General features: G+C 39.8%; 1 protein-coding gene across 1 annotated transcript; it reads right to left on the reverse strand.

Moving 5' to 3' along the window:
* Positions 1-211: 211 nt before the first annotated feature.
* Positions 212-16,430, reverse strand: LOC101486541 (E3 ubiquitin-protein ligase pellino homolog 1). Its single transcript, XM_004562170.6, has 7 exons — positions 16,217-16,430; positions 8,979-9,139; positions 4,380-4,509; positions 3,947-4,048; positions 2,698-2,895; positions 2,427-2,615; positions 212-2,096 (listed from the first exon to the last, which is right to left on the reverse strand). Exons 2-7 carry the CDS (start codon positions 9,062-9,064, stop codon positions 1,518-1,520), a joined length of 1,284 nt encoding a protein of 427 aa, XP_004562227.1. The 5' UTR covers positions 9,065-9,139; positions 16,217-16,430; the 3' UTR covers positions 212-1,517.
* Positions 16,431-16,640: the final 210 nt, after the last annotated feature.

The following is a 16,640-nucleotide window of genomic DNA, read 5'->3' on the forward strand; positions in this document are numbered from 1 at the left end:
CCAGTTTGGGCTAAATGACGTCCCTTTTGCTCCAAACACATTATCCAGTCCACATCAGTACAGTACTCAGCCTGATTCATTTTCAATGTTCTCAATTTTTTGTGTATACACATCTATATCTTGATATATAGATAGACTCATTTAAAATCTAACTTCCACTACTCTTATATGAATACTCTGGTTGTATATGTACAATAAACAAACAGTCACATAAATTTCAGCCTTGTTTTTATTGTTCGCTATCGGTACAAAAAAAAGAAAAGAAAAAAAAAAGGAAAAGAAAAGTGTACAGCATGACTGCATAACCAAGAAGGAGACACACTTTAAAAACAGGCTAGTGACAAAATATAATGAATACTTGGTTCACAGGAAATGAGTCAGAGCGAACGTATCAGCATCTGCTTTGATGCTTTCAGACTAACCTTCCCTCTCATCACGGTTTTGGTTGATGATGCTGTTAATTTCTTGCACGATGAGTCAAAACAAAAAAATAACAATAAAGATACTTGGATAATATTTCTTAAAACTCATCAGGGACAAAAATAAAGTTTAGAGAAAGGTACAAGAAAGAGGTCCAAGAATCTTTACAATCAGAATAAAACATAATTAAGAAAATATGAAGTACATGATGAATTTAAAGTGACAGGTTTGGCCTCAAGATACTGGACAAATGCTGAATACAGAGCTGCTGAGCTACCTGGGTCTGTAAGGAAATGTAACTATTTCCTTATAAATAGTATAAATGTAACTATTCCCTAATAAATAGTATAAATATAACTATTTCCTTACAGACCCAGGTCTGTAAGGAAGTCTATATTTATTGCTTGTAAAAAAAAAAAAATTGTTAAAACAATGATCGCTGATTTGAAGTCATTCATCTCTTTAGTTGAAAAATGTATAAACTTATAGATGTTTCAAGTCACAGGAGAGCAGCTTAAAAAGTTTCCCAGATACAGTTTTGCTAGCTTGGGTTCAGAGTTTGCATTCAAAAAAAAAAAAAAAAGAGGTCACTTGATTTTGGAGTTTAAAAAACAATCCCCCCCAAAAAATCAAAATGTAGTCTTACACTCCAGGTAAGAAAAAAAAAAAAAAAAAAAAAAAAATCTAAAATCCAGTGTTTCCCCTGAATAAGCTTCCAGACCAACATCTGCACACAACTCTTAACTCGATCTTGTTATCAGCTCATTAATGCAGTATGAGACGGTAATCAGCTACAGAGAGATGCAGGGAAATGTTGCACTGACTCATAGACAAAATTACATTAAAAAGGTAAAAGAATAAATTAAGTGTAAGTAAGTTAAAGATCATCACAGCTTTTCCAGACAGCTGTATCTGGGGAAGAACAATCACCTTTTTGGTGCCTGAACCATATAACCGTATAAAAGGTAAGAATCAACCCAATAAATGCACAAAAACACTAAATTAAGTTAAATTAAGTTATGAAAATTCCCAAACTGTAAATAGTTGCATCCCTCTTTTGTTGATTAAGGCTTCAGATAAAGAGTCAAGAGTCGTTCCTAATCCAGCGGGCTTTGGAAGATCAGTTTGACACAGCCGGTCTCCCTGCTCAGCGGCTGGATGCAGAATGGGCAGGCGGCATGGAAGGCATGTGTGCCATGTGGCAGCGGGATCTGGCTCCAGTACACAGTTGTTTTTTCTGAACAAACGTGGCCACAGGGGACAAAGGCGTGGGTAGGGGACTCCGCATCGACGTAGAACCCCGGCTCGCAGCCAAGCCACAGTGGCACATAAGGGCCCCTCGCACGGCACATGGGGCACTCCCGCTCCTGACACTCTGCTTCGACCTCAGGATCACAGCGCCCTCCCCAGCCATGGTAGCCATGCACATGGCCGCAGCGCAGGTATGCCCATGGTTGCTTCTCATCCAGGACGTCCTTGCGACGCAGGCTGGGGAAGGCCAGTGTGTTGAAGCCCACGGGACACTGTGGCCGCCCGGCATTCAGCTCCTGCCGCAGGGCCTCCAGGTGTTTGACAGTGGGAGTGAGGGACAGTCCTTCGGCCGTGCGCCACAGCAGGGTGGCACCACACAGGTCGATAAGAGACCCATCCACCAGCTCGTTGGACTCAGATTCCACCTTGGAGGGGGCATTAATGACCTGGGATTAATGACCTGGGCCTTGCGCATGTCTGTGTGTAACAGGTTTGCATGTCTTTGTGGGGACCAAAGATTGTAAGTTTACTATGCTTGTGGGGACCAACGGCCCTTATGGGGACAAATTCCCCTCCCCCACGTGTTTGAAGACATTTTTGAGTCTCAAAATGTGGTTTTAGTGTCAGGGTTACAATTAGGTTAGGATTAGAGTAAGCAGCTAGGGAAAGCATATCAATTAGATGTCCCCACGAGAATATGAAAACACAACTGTGTGTGTTTGTGTGGTGTGTGAGAGAAAACAGGAGTCGCTCACCATATTCCCCCTCTGCTGAGCTGATCTGGTCTCCCGCAGTGTAAAAACATTCCCACAAACTGAGATTTCCCTCCATTGACCAGGTTTGGAGTCCTGGCAGAAGCCGTGGCGAGGATGCATCACGAGAACTCCATTTGTCGTCAGTGCATCCATCTGCCCATCCTGCATTCTCCACTTGGCTGCCTTCTCCTATGAAGAGGTCAAATGTATGTTTAGCACATTCAAACTGAAGAAATGTTATCGCAGGAAATGAGCAGTTTGTGCATTCTACCCCAAGGAAGATGTTTTTAGACGTGTCAAAGCCTGCGGCGTAAATTCGTGCAGAGTAAGGTGGGTTTCTTTGGCAGATGATGCGGCAGGCAAAGCGGGAGATGGTGCTCTGAAGTGTCTGACTGTCAGCTTGGTTCTGACCTCCAGGCACAGTATCCGTAACCACAAAGTCAATGGGACTCTCTGTAGAACGGCCAATCTGTAATTACACAGAGACAAGTGCTCATGTCTTGCTTGTTTTCAGTGGTGTTCATTATGCTACCTACAGAACATATTTTGTGGTAGACACCACTTTAATAAAGAAAACTGACATGTAACAATGTCATTCATCCAGTGTTCACTTTGACCTAAAAATCTTACGTGGATCTTACGTGGTCAGTACACACAAACAAAACAGTGAAGAAGGCGCAGCAGCGCCTCTTCTTTCTCAGGAGACTGAAAAGATTCGGCATGAGCCCCCGCATCCTCAGGACCTTCTATCACTGTGCCATTGAGAGCATCCTCACTGGATGCATCACCACCTGGTATGGCAACAGCACCGCCTACAACTGCAAAGCTCTCCAGCGAGTAGTGCGGTGCTCTGAACGGATAATTGGAGGTGAGCTTCCCTCCCTCCAAGACATCTACAGGAAGCGCTGCCTGAGGAAAGTGGGGAGGATCATCAAGGACTCCAGTCACCCCAGCCATAAACTGTTCAGACTGCTTCCATCAGGAAGGAGGTTCTGCAGCATCCGGTCCCGTACCAGCAGACTGAGAGACAGCTTTTTCCATCAGGCCATCAGACTGCTGAACACGTCATAGACACCTCAGCTTCACTACTGGAACTTCAACATTATGCACTCCATACTGTACAGTAATGCCACTGTTTTGCACATGTCTCAACTCTGTATATTTTATTTTATTGTTTACTCTATTTAATTTGTAAAATATGTGTACACACACACACACACACACACACGTAGAAAAATATTTAGTATACACATCCAGAAATGCATATACTATTATATATTGTACATATATTTATTAGTTTCAGATGTAGCCATTCTTGTATTTTGCTTGTTTACATTATTGTATTTTGCACAACTCTGTTGCTTGTGAAGCTCGCACACAAGAATTTCACTCACATATACTGTACCAATGTACCTGCACATGTGATGTGACAATAAAAGTGATTTGATTTGAAAAAGGATAATACTGAAAATCACAAGGTTGAATATCCATGTAGGGTGTATGCTTTTCAAAGTACACACCTGGAACATGTCTGTGTTGCTGTCATGAGTGTACTCCACCACCACTGTCTGTGCGCGAGACAGCGTGTATGAAATACTGTGCTGCTCCTTGTTGCTGACGGCCTTAACAAAACAAACATGAAAGAAGAAGCTCTGTTAGTGTGTTTAAGACATGAAAGAATTTCTTCTACAGCAATCGCGGGGATGTTAATACTGATGGAAGCATGTCAGGAAGAGTATTTTGAAACTGGTAACAAATTCAAGATGTTTTAGTTAAATCCTATTAAGGGCATGTTCCATTTAGAGCATCATATTTAACCTGCAGACCTTTAAGATAGAACTGATTAAAAGAGTTAAATATGCGTTCCATATTCATTGTAGTTTCCTCACACTCGTCATATTTAGATTAAAATACACCAGAAATGTGCCACTTTCATTTGTGTTGAACTCTCACCTTGGCAGCTTGAGGTGTGCATGACATGTGGACAGTGCTCGGTTTCACACCGTTGGCCTTATTTCTGCGACACAAAGCGAAGCGGCTTTTCCGCCTCCCCTTGTCTCCATAGGGTAGAGACCCATTACACCTGAACACAGAGGATAACGATGAGCAAAACTGCTTTATGTTCAGCTGCATTTCAAAAAGGCATTTTAATTTTAATAATACATTATTATGAATGAATGAACCAAAGACAATGGCAAATCAGAAAATCATCTCCTGGCAGCTCAGCATTTAAATCAACTTAGAGTATGTTCATCTAGAGTTAAGCAGTGAGTAAGGAAACAAAGGGTCAGTGGTGCTCCAAATATTAGGAATCAACCTGGGAATGGAGAGAGCAGTGCCTCCATTTTAATCCACTAGACTGAGGATATTTCAAGTCTACCTGAGCACTCGAAGTGCTTTATTCAACATGCCTTGTTCACTCATTTGCACAAGCACTTTTTTGTATGCTTCAGTGCTTTCTAACATTTACACTCTGATGGATGTATCAAAGAGCAGCTTGGGGTTAGTAAGGATATCTGGTATGCAGACTGGCGCAACCAGGGATCAAACCACACACCTTCAGACTATTAGAGGACCTGCTCGACCTGCTGAGCTTCAGTAACGTGTCAGTGCTAATCATAGGAAGGAAGAAACGAGCAGTTGTAATTAACTTAGGCCACTGTCTCAATAAAAGTTCCATATAATTTTTTATTATTATTTATTTTTAGGAAAACACAGATTTAAAAAACGCTTTAAAGATTTAAACATGGTTATCCCAACTGAGCCTTCATTAAATCAGTCAAAGATACACAGGAAAGAAGGTCAGACACCAACTAGGGAGAAACCGAATGACAAACAGAACAACATTGCCGTCCCTTATGTAGCAGGTTTATCAGAGAATTTTCTCCAAGCATGGCTTCAAACGCCACCACACCCTCAGACAAAAACTGGTTCATCCCAAGGATGAGACTCCCACACACAAACTAAACAATGTAATGTGTGCTGTGTAGTGCAGTGAGGAGTGCTCAGACCTCTACACTGGAGAAACCAAACAGCTCCTCCATAAACGCACAGCACAACATAGATGCGCCACCTCGACAGGACGAGACTCAGCTGTACATCTACTAGATAAAAGGTCACTCCTTCGAGGACACCGATGTTCACATTTTAGACTGAGAAGACAGATGAACAGACCAGGTGGCTTACAACACCAACTGTCTGCCACCTATAACGCGTTTTTTTAAAAATCCCTTGTCAGGCGCCTCAACCCCAGGATGATTGAAGACCTACACAGACGTATTCAGTAAAAAATGTAATCCAAAAAAATTTTTTACCCCAATTTCTTAAAATCTCTGCTTTAATGTTCGCCAACGTAACCATGTCTAATCTGATCCAATCTTAGCCTGCCTGGAACTGGGGCTGATGTGGTCTAAATCAGTGATCAGTTTTGGATCCATCCTGCTTTGCAAGTGAACTCATATTCAGAAGACGGACTCTGCAGCTGCAATTAAAGCTCTCTTTGAAATACATTTTATACAGTTTAAGTCTTCAGACTCTTCACATCATCTCCAAGATGACAGCTATCTTTCCGTGTGACCGATTGCAACATGACAATTGATTCATTGATTGGTGTGTTCTATGGCTAAAGCTTTATTTAAACAGCGTTTGATAAAGTGACACACAGTTAGGTTTGCAGTACGAGGAAACTGGACAAAAATGCTCCTCTTAGACGGTCAGCCAGAGTCACAGAGTTAGAAAGATGAAGACTATAGTTTTTATTCTGAGCTGATATACATCTGTAACGCAACTGCTGTTTCAACCTTATGAGTGTGAAAGTTCTCAGTAAAGTGAGTTGGAGTTGAAGTTAACTCACTTTTTGGAAAAGAAGACCCAAAGCGTCCCTCAACTCATGGTTAACAAACTCAGAGCTGTTCGCTAAACCTGCAGGTCCCAGGTCTGCATCCAATAGAAAAACAAATAAAACGAAACTTCTCTGAATTTCCCAGAGAAACTGTTGCAGCCTCACCAACAACAAGGAACCACCTAAGAGAAATTTATGCCTGACAACCCTAGCAGCTTCACTTTCAGTTTTCTCTGCTAGTTTGTGTTGGCTAAACACACCGAGGCCGTTTCTCTGTAGTGTAGGTAAAAAGACGAACAGAGATATTGCCCAAACATTCCTTCCACAGCTTTCACTGCAGACAGGAAGCTTTGAGGGAGGGAGCAAAAAGTAACTACGGTTTCAGTCCAGAATTAAAAGCAGGATGCTGCGGTTGAGAGATTTATAGGTTATCCAACTGAGCCATTAGGATACCATTAAATGTGTCTGTTTTTTAAAAGCAAACTATCATGTTTTGAAAATTAACAAAAAACACAAAACAATGACAGCACCGCTGTCGTCCTGATGTGTTTAACATTTGAAAACACAATCCTGAATGTTATGGGGGCTCCAATAAGAGTCAGTTTAACTGAAGTTATCTTCAGAGTCAGGCTGCTGTTAGCTGCAGGTCAAGTAAACAGTTGAGACAAGCCATTCTTTCACTGCTTAATGCAAACTTCCTGCGTTTGAGATGAAGTACCAGCCACCTTTTTCTTAGACAAACACTAGCCACCCCAGTTCCGCTGTGGCTCCACTCTATGAACCACACTACAAGGTATGTTTTCACAAACTATGTGGATCTTTCTAATTAAATCTTATGACTAGTGTAATTGCCAGCCTCAGGGCAATCCAGACTGTTTAATTCCACGTGTGGTCACAATAATACAAAAGCAAACAAAAGGGCTAAAACCACAGCAGCCACCACGTTCCTGACCCGACCTCCCTGAACCGCAGGCTCACTCTTGTGTGCACAGTGAATGGCCTTTAGTCAGGAAGTCGGCAGCATTTAATGGCTGCGGTTGAGTTTCCCAACACACTTTAGTTATGCAGCACCCAACTGAATTTCTCACACTACAAGGCACATTAAAATAAAGAGACTTGCTTAAACCTACCCAAGTTTAGTCAATTTCTTACCTAAAACAGTGACGCTTATAAACTTCAAGGCACACAAACAAAGACTGCCAGGCCCTTTTAGATCAACAACAGCACAATTTGTCCTTTATACTACAGCTAAAGAAGTTGAATGTTACAACCAGGTTTAAGGATCGGTTATCAAACTCCAAAAATGGTTTTGATGACATCAAAAATATGTCTGCAATATCCAGCTGTTTTATCGTTTGGTTTAGAATTACTACGTACATTTTAGAAATTAAAAGGGATTTTAAAGAGACTTTTACCAAACACTAGCCACCCCGAGCACACAAGTTTCCAAGAACATATCTATAAGATACGGTCTAGAAATGCTTCAGATGGCCTCAAAAGTTTATCATGATATATCATGGAAGTTTGTGATTATGATATTTATAAAAAATATAGATAAAATATTGAAGAAAGTTGTATAAGTGATTGCAGCTTGCAGGCACTAAACTTTTTTTATAAGTGCAAACAAAACTAAGGATGTATCCCGTCTTCCTTTTCCAGGATTTTACTGTCATTAATGACAATCACATTCATGCCTAAACCCAATTAAAAATAAAACAGTAAGCTAACATTAGACGTCTTTGGCTTGCGGGAGGAGGCCAGAGTCCTTTACATGTAAATGAGTGGTTGTGACATTTATTAAAACATTTAGTTTTAGACCGCATTAAAGTCCCCTATCAGTTATGAATTTAACTCCTTTTTCTACATCCACTGTATAGAACAACTTTCTAGTATCAATTTCAAAAACCTACGTCGCCTTGTTCTCAAGTTATCATATTCACAACATTTTCAGAAAGCTTACTCTGACCTTGAGATTGAGGTCACTGAGATTCAAACTTGTCCCAGATTTTTTGTAGATGTGCCTCTGGTATCAATTTGAAGCTCCTATGCTGCTTTGATCTCGAGTTATCGCATTCACAAACTTAGGTGCCCACACCACCCGCCTGGCAGGGTGATGACAGTACCCCATCTTTCCACCTGAAGGGCTTTTACTCTGTGGGTTTAGAGCGAGTTTGCCTCTGTGGTCTGTGGGTTTAGAATGAGTGTGCGTACACAGTGTCTGCATTAATCACTTTTCCCTTTGACAAAAAGCAAATACGCAGATGTTGATTCCTGCCATGTCAGTTGTTCTTCATCTTACCATGACTGGGACTGCTGTATTAACCATCTCCACTGGCGGAAGAAATTCATATTTATTATGCATGTTTGGTTACTGTATGCCTTTTAAGTTTGATATTGAGACAACAGAACTCAAATGGAATCCCTCCTTACAGCTAAATCCCCCTGTTAAAAAAAATGTAAGAAAGGGTTTCCTCTTGTTAAGCCAAACACTGTGTTTTCACCATCGTTGATTTCTTGCCTGCATGTGTGCCTGTGGGTAAAATATTAGGATTTTGTTCCCTCCTTCCTGGAAGGTACAACATTGATCAAAAGCTGCTTATTTCCTACACATTCAACAGTTTTAAAAAGGATTTTAAAGAAAAAAAATGGTCTGAAGAAGTTCTGCTTTGATGACTTATGAATGTATGTGAACTCCGTAATTAACCGCTTACCCCAGAACGATGAGCTCCCCATATTTGACAGGTCCTTTGGTAGACATAAGGTGGGTGGAGATGTTTTCCTGACCCAGCGAAAACATCTGTGCAGGTTTCTGAAAAAGGCAGGCTGAGTACCATCAGAGATTCTCTACTGAAAGAGGCACACAGCCCGCCACCTGCAGACACAATCAGACCAAGGTTTATATTCTTGGATATAAAATCATCAAAAGTTTTCATGATTCGGTTTTAAAGAAAAATAATGAAAAACATACATCACTGAATATTCACTTTAAAAACATTTAGGCATTCATATAAACACACAAAGGCTTCAACACAATCCTATTCATTGCTACAATACACCCAGTGTCTTTGTACTGGGAGCAACAGTGGCGCACAATGTATCCATTCAAATCTACTGAGTGTTGTTGGGGTAATGCAGGGTCCATTTTATCTGTGAAGGCTGACTCACTTAGAAACACGCCAGGACTGATGTTATGTTCTTTTGTACTATGAAATAAACAAAAAACAGAAGAACAGAAAACACTTAACAAGCTGAGCCTGTATTCAGAATGCCAGCTCTGATGTCAAAAGGCCAAAGAGGACACATCATGATCATCTAAATCTGCGTGTTACACAATTATGACAAATACTGCACTGATCTCGACTGGTTGTCACACAGATGTGGGTATGTTGAAGGACCCCCAATTTTTTTCTTTGAGTGCAATCCCTAGAGTTAATATTCCAGCTTATGGAAAAAGTGTGGCAGATCACCGTCACAGATTCAGGTATAATTCCGCTCTTTGTTCAGCATTGCTAATATTCTGAAAATACCATTTTAATAATAATAATAATAATAATAATAATAATATAATAATAATAATAATGGATACTTTATTGATCCCCATGGGGAAATTACTTGTTTTTCTCTGCATTTGACCCATTCACTCAGTGAAGCAGTGGGCAGCCCACTAAGCAGGCGCCCGGGGAGCAGTGTGTAGGGACGGTACCTTGCTCAGGGGTACCTCAGGGTAGCCGTTAAGTGGATTCGAACCGCCGACCTTCCGATCATGGGGCGACCACTTTACCTACTGAGCTATCCCTGCCCCCCATTTTAAGCAGCGCTTTAAAAAAATGCATTTTTTTTTTTTTAAAGGGCTGTTTTTAAAAAAAATATATTTCTTCACTCAACTTTTAAGGATTTAAGGAAGAAAAACTATCAATGAGTGTTGGCTATAGTAACAGGCTAAGAAGGACACGTTCAGCACAGCTGATGGACCAGTAAACGTTGTGCTATGCAAGCCGACTGGCCATGACAGTGTTTTCCTATAATCACATTTTTCAGAACAGGGAAAAAACAACTCCATGTTGAGAAAATAAGTACAATCCTGCTACATTAAACTCATCTTTGACATTTTACCTGACCAGCTCAGTTATTAAGACATTAATTTATGATGCATCTTTGTTACACCCCATCCAGAACTGACATCTGTCTCACTGCATTGAACAGTTTTCTCCATAAAAGTAACAATACAAATATTGAATGAGTGGAGAATGTAAAAAATACACCTGAGTGTGCAGATTAAAGGTTTTAGAAGATTCAGCTTCCATTTTTCCCACAATACAGTAGTAGTGTAGGTGACGCCATAGCTTATAGTGAAGCTGAAGCTGCTCCTCTTCCATGATTGTTCTCTCTGCACCCAGTAAAGCATACAAATGGCTGTTAAACCCTGATCTTTTGGTTGTGGGGGAAACTGGTTACATATTTGTGGTATAGACTAAAATGATTAACTGAATGTTTAGTGGAGAAGACTGTTCTTGACCTTTTAAGCTTATGAACAAAACACTAAAATTTCTGTAACGTTCACCAATATTTATATTTAGAAGTCCATTACAAAGCAGAATTGTCTACAGCCAATAAGTTCAGATCAGGCCTCAGAGTACAAGAAGAAAGAAGGTAGAAGGAGTAACAGTTAAGTTTGGCAAACATCATCCAACATAATCGTTATTCCAGGCAGGACAAACTGAAGCCTTTACAGCATGTTTCCTCTTAATACCACAGATAAACGCATGATACAGCTAAGTGACGGGAAACAAGGAGTATATCAAGACACTATCAAGATAAGCTGCTATCAAAGCAACTTAGCAGAAAATGTATTAAAAGCTGTTAGGATGTGGCATTTCGCTTCTAGATGAAGATATGCTGATGGCGATAAGCGCTATTCTGTGTTAGCATGCACTGAAAAGCTGTGCCATTTCTTGCTTCCCGTCAGCCTTTCATTTTAGCACATACTTCACACTCAGAAGCCTTTCATGTGTTTTCTGCAGTATCAGAGCTTTTTGAGTTGTTTCCCCCACTCAGGTGTCCTCATGCTCTTCAACTTTACAATTTAAGAATGCATGAACTTTAAGACAAAACAGTTACCTTGTGTATTTTCACTAAAGCAATTTTTAATAATCAACCTACTTTAAATACTGTTAGATAAGATAATCTAAAACAATTTTGCATAAATAAATAATAAAGTATTATTATTAATAATAATAATTAAACAAAAATATTAAAAAAATATATACATCCGTAAATGGTGTTATTTACCGATTCTTAGTTGCAAATATCATTCAACAGGGCCAGGACCTGCTAATCCAGGATAAACACATGCACCTGTACGTTTCTACATCTACAATTAATTATCAACTAGAGCTTTAATGATAGTGATAATGATGACTGTGTAGTACGCCACCTGCCTATCTTTAAATACACCGCTGAAGGCTGACACTAGCTATGGCTGAATCTCAGTTGTGGACAAGGACAGGGTCAACTGAAGATACCACAGACCAGTATATTTAATGATGCAGCCGTAACTTGTGTTTTATATTGAATAAAAAATTCTGACCCTTAAACTTTAGATCTGTAACACCTGCTGCATCTGCTGACTCAGGCTACGTCCACACGTACCCGGGAATTTTGAAAACGCAGATTTCTCTATGCGTTTGCACCTTCCATCCACACGTAAACGGCGTTTTCAGTCACTGAAAACGGAGATTTTTAAAATCTCCTGCCAGGGTGGATATTTTCGAAAACTCAGTTTTTGCATTTACGTGTGGACGAGAAAAACTGAGAAAACTGAGAAAACGCAGCGTCAAAGGTGTGCGCCTTTTTTGACGTCACACTGTGCGCCACGTTATTGTTTTGGTTAAATGAATTTCTACAATACTGTTAATTCTACTCTCTGCAGTGTTTAAATGCTTACATATACACACAGTTACTGTCCCTCCACACATACGACTCGGTTCTGCTTCTATGCCCCATCTTTGTTTACTTTTTCCCCACCGAGGCTTCTAGACTTCTGATTGGCCAACATTTCTGCACGGTTAGGAATCTAGCGCCACCTGTTGCTTTGGCATGTTCATAGCAGCATTTTCCTTCATTTCTGCGTTTACGTGTGGACGGGATTATTTTTTAAAACGAAAAAGGAAAATCTCAGTTTTCAAAAATACCCGTGTACGTGTGGACGTAGCCTCAGTTCATAGCGTGTGATTCACATCATCTTCATCACAGGCCATTCCTGTCTGGACACATAAGGTTAATCACTTAGAATAACTGATCTTCTGCATACTATCACCAAATGTCCTACTGTATGAATCTATCTCAGGTTTACATTAAAAGGAAAATGCATTAAATGAACTGAATTAATCTGTTGCTTCCTACTAATAAGTACATCAAAATATGTCACTTCTTCAAAATGCCGCACTTGCAAAAGGAATTATGTTGTGAAGCAGAAAAATTATCAACATTAAAAATTATTCTGAACAAATCTGTAACATTGTAATAATTATTTTACATTACACACTGTTTCCAAGTTCATTGCTATAAGAATTATATAGACACAAAGCTTTCAATTTCTGACTTCATTTGAAAAACATCCTATGGCTAAAATTAAAGATAAACCTTGTAGGATCTCCTTGCAGCTGACTGGAAAGCTTAAGAGGTAATGTGATTTCAGTGCATTTACAACAAAGCGATGTCCCCGTGACTATCCAGTGCCCTCAAAAATGTCCAAAGTTTATTTCAGTGAAATGCAGGGTTGAAGAGACACAGTCACTATCTGTAAATTGACACCAGATAACAAGGTTGAGTTCTAAAGTGACTTCACTCGTCTTTTCCCTCTTGTGAAAGCAATGTAGATTCTGACATAGATGCTATGTTCATACTGCAACTCACTGTATCCCGCCTTTGTGACCCATCTCTCAATTTGTAATCAGCCTCAACAACACAAAGCTCAAATGGAGTCACGGCTCCTCACGCGACCTAGTTTGGGCTGCCGTTTCTCACCACTGGCATGGTGACGATTCAGCCTTGATGTCATTTGATGGAAGCGCTGTTACTTTAGGTTATCAACATCAGCCTCTTATAAAAGAGTACAAATTTTTAGTGTACCATAATTTATTAACGGATGGGTATCAGCTGAATACCTGACTGCAAACTACATTGTCTGCTGCCTTCTTAATTTTTAAACACACTTTTTTTGGAAAGTCAAGCTCAATTTCACTAGTCACACGTGGGCCAGATTACTGCCAGATCTGTTAAATCAAGATATCACTTAAATAGAATCTGTCCTACAAAGTGGAGTAGACTGAAAAGACTTCAAAACGCAACACATCTCACAGTCTAAAGAAACAAACACAGTCACTGACATCCACCAGCCAGAAAAGGTTTACCAACCATTTCTAAGGCTTTGAGACTCCATTGATCCATGGTGTAAGCCATTTCCCACAAACAAACAAAAACTTCCAACAGTGGGGAACCTTCCCAGGAGTACCAGGCCTACCAAAAACACTAAAAAAATTCATTGACAACTCATCCCAGGAGGTCAAAGAAGAAACATCATCTAAAGAACTGCTGGCCACAAAAAAATAAAATCCATAGGAGAGTACAAGTACAAAAGGGTAATGTCACATTTGCCAAAAAAACCATCTTAATGATAACCAAAGCTTTTCAGAAAATAGCCCGTAGACTGAGGAGGCAAAAGGAACTTTTTGGAAAGTTAACATTCCATTTCATCTCGGTATGAACTAACAACACTTCCTCTACAGTGATGTGAAACACCCTTGCAAACATTTGCAGTTCTTGGTGTCAAAAGTGCCACACCAGCAGGTTCAGGGGAAATTCACTTTCAGATCGGGCCAGGTATGTCTAAATAGCCTTTTTCCCCATTAATAAATAAAATCATGATTTAAAAATTGCAATTTGTAATTCTCATGCCATCTATGTTTAATATTACTTTACATCATATAATAAATGATGTTCCAAAAATAAAAAAGAAAGACATCAGAAACAGGGAAAATACTTTTCCACAGCACTGTACATTGAGCTGCAGAATATTCACTGGAATACCATTCAGGATGGCTCACACTTATTTAGCCAAGCCAGAACGCCAGCATGGGATAAAACCATTATTAGGATTAAGACAATCCTAAAGTGCAAAGAACTATCATGGCTATGAGAGTTGGAGCCCTTCTATGGCTTACATGTACATGATGAAACTCTTAAAAGAAATCTATTTTAAATTTATGAACTATGCTAGAAAATTATGAGTTTACTTGGAACATCCAACCAGTATTTCTAAAACGCTGTGATCTGTAACTATTATTGAGTTGAAATAAAAGATTAAGTTATTCTAATCTAAAGCTCAAAGGAAATGTCAGCCAAGAGTTGTGGGTACTATACAAGTTAGTTAGCAAAAGAATGACACAACAGGATAAACTCATGTACAGTAATATTAAAGAAATAACAGGGGGGTGGGGGCGGAGGTGTTGGATGTTTACCAAACCAGACCAGCTACAAGGTACAAGACCTATACCATTCTGTGATGATTCCACATAACCTCTGAAGAAGAAATACCTCCCACTCCACACACATACCGCAGATGAGCCTGCAGAACACGAGCAGGCATGTTCTGCAGATACCTAAGAGGGGTGTGAAAAAGTGGGGACCGGCCAAAAAAAAGTCAACATTTTCAGAGATCTCCTCACTCCAGTGGTAAAAAGTCAAAGACTTTCTGTTTCATTATCTGGGTGTTAATTGGCTCTCTGGTGACAAAGTTGGGACAACTACCATCTTTAGCATTTCAGAGTTCTCCCACAGATTCGCCCTCAGGATTAATATCATAATTTTTCTGCCCTTTTGTTTGTGAATACCAGTTTGAACAACAGCCACAGAAACGTTAACGTATGTAAATCAGCTATAAATTGTGATATTCTGACAATGAAATATCTCAATTTACGTAAACTGTAAGCATCACTTCTGTTTATCCTCTGGTGCAACTCTCACCTAGAACTCCTAAAACTTTCCAGGCTTTAGATCAACATTCGTCTTTGGAGATGGGCTGACACATCTGTAGGCTTTTAATATGAGGGGACAGTTGGACAAAAAGGGCAAAGTTTTAACATTAAAATGGGGAACAAAAGCATCGTCTGTGGGGACAGATGGATGCTCTGGTAGGATGGTGAATGCTAATGAGTCTGTGTGGCCAGGACAAAGAAGGCCAGCTGGGCTACAGGACAGGACGGAGTACCACCACGGACAGAGCCCTGTTTAAATATACACACACTATATGTTTTACCTAATATGAATAATAACTTCAAATCCTGAATTCAATGAGCTGCAGAATATAGCAATGCTGTGTGTACATTTTAATTAAATATCTGGAGTTCTATTTGCGGCCACTCTATTGTGGACAAAACAGTACGACACACTATTACAGAAAAGAAGCTATGTTAGTGGAGTCAGCAGACACTTCAGAGCCGTTTATGACACACATACACACAGGACACTTCACAAGTTACTACGGAAAGGACGTGTCACCGTAATTTATTACGAAATTTAATACCATATACGACCATAAAAGCGTCGATAAAATTTGATTTACGTTTTCCAAAACTCACACAATCTCCCCCCCCCCCAAAAAAACAACTTGTGTTTGGGATTTTGTCAGTGAAAAAAAAAAGACGCTTATCAACCTAAATCTTGAATTGTTTAAGAGATTGGTATACTGTTGTTGCCCTATATAACGTCATTACGGTAACTCGTAGCTAGTTAGCATTTTTCGATCGTAAAACTTGAGAAAAAGCAGAGAATGTGTTAGTTCATTAGGTACTTATTTAGCATAAGGTTACCACTAACTACAGAGGACTAAGGCGGCGTTAGTGGCACTAACAATGACGAAAAGAATCAACTCCTTAGACAATTAACTCACCGAAGTTACAGTTCGTCTTAAAGCAGTCTCATGTCCCGGATGTCTTTGTTCCAGGAACAAACGCTGTTAGCCGTTTTAGACCATAAATGTCACAGTTACTTAAATGTTTACCAGGAGTTCGGCGACTTTTTATCGATTTTGTTCCTAACAAAACCACACTGAGCGAATGCTGGCTTAACCGTTTTCAAACTCAACTGCGCCTCTTAGCTATCAAGGCTACTGATTTCCGGTTAACATTTCAGAGTAAAACAACTTAACTTACTTGAATACCAAAATACTCAATACTTACTCAAATGCCAAATTGTTTTCAAGCTGAAGTAAATGCCAGTAGTATGTCTTATAAACTTGAACGTCTACTTTTAGTTTTTAGTTTACTCATAGTTAATTAAGAGAACCTGGTTATTTGAGATGGTTGCACCATTAA

This window comes from Maylandia zebra, linkage group LG6 (assembly GCF_041146795.1).
Source record: "Maylandia zebra isolate NMK-2024a linkage group LG6, Mzebra_GT3a, whole genome shotgun sequence".
NCBI lineage: Eukaryota > Metazoa > Chordata > Actinopteri > Cichliformes > Cichlidae > Maylandia > Maylandia zebra.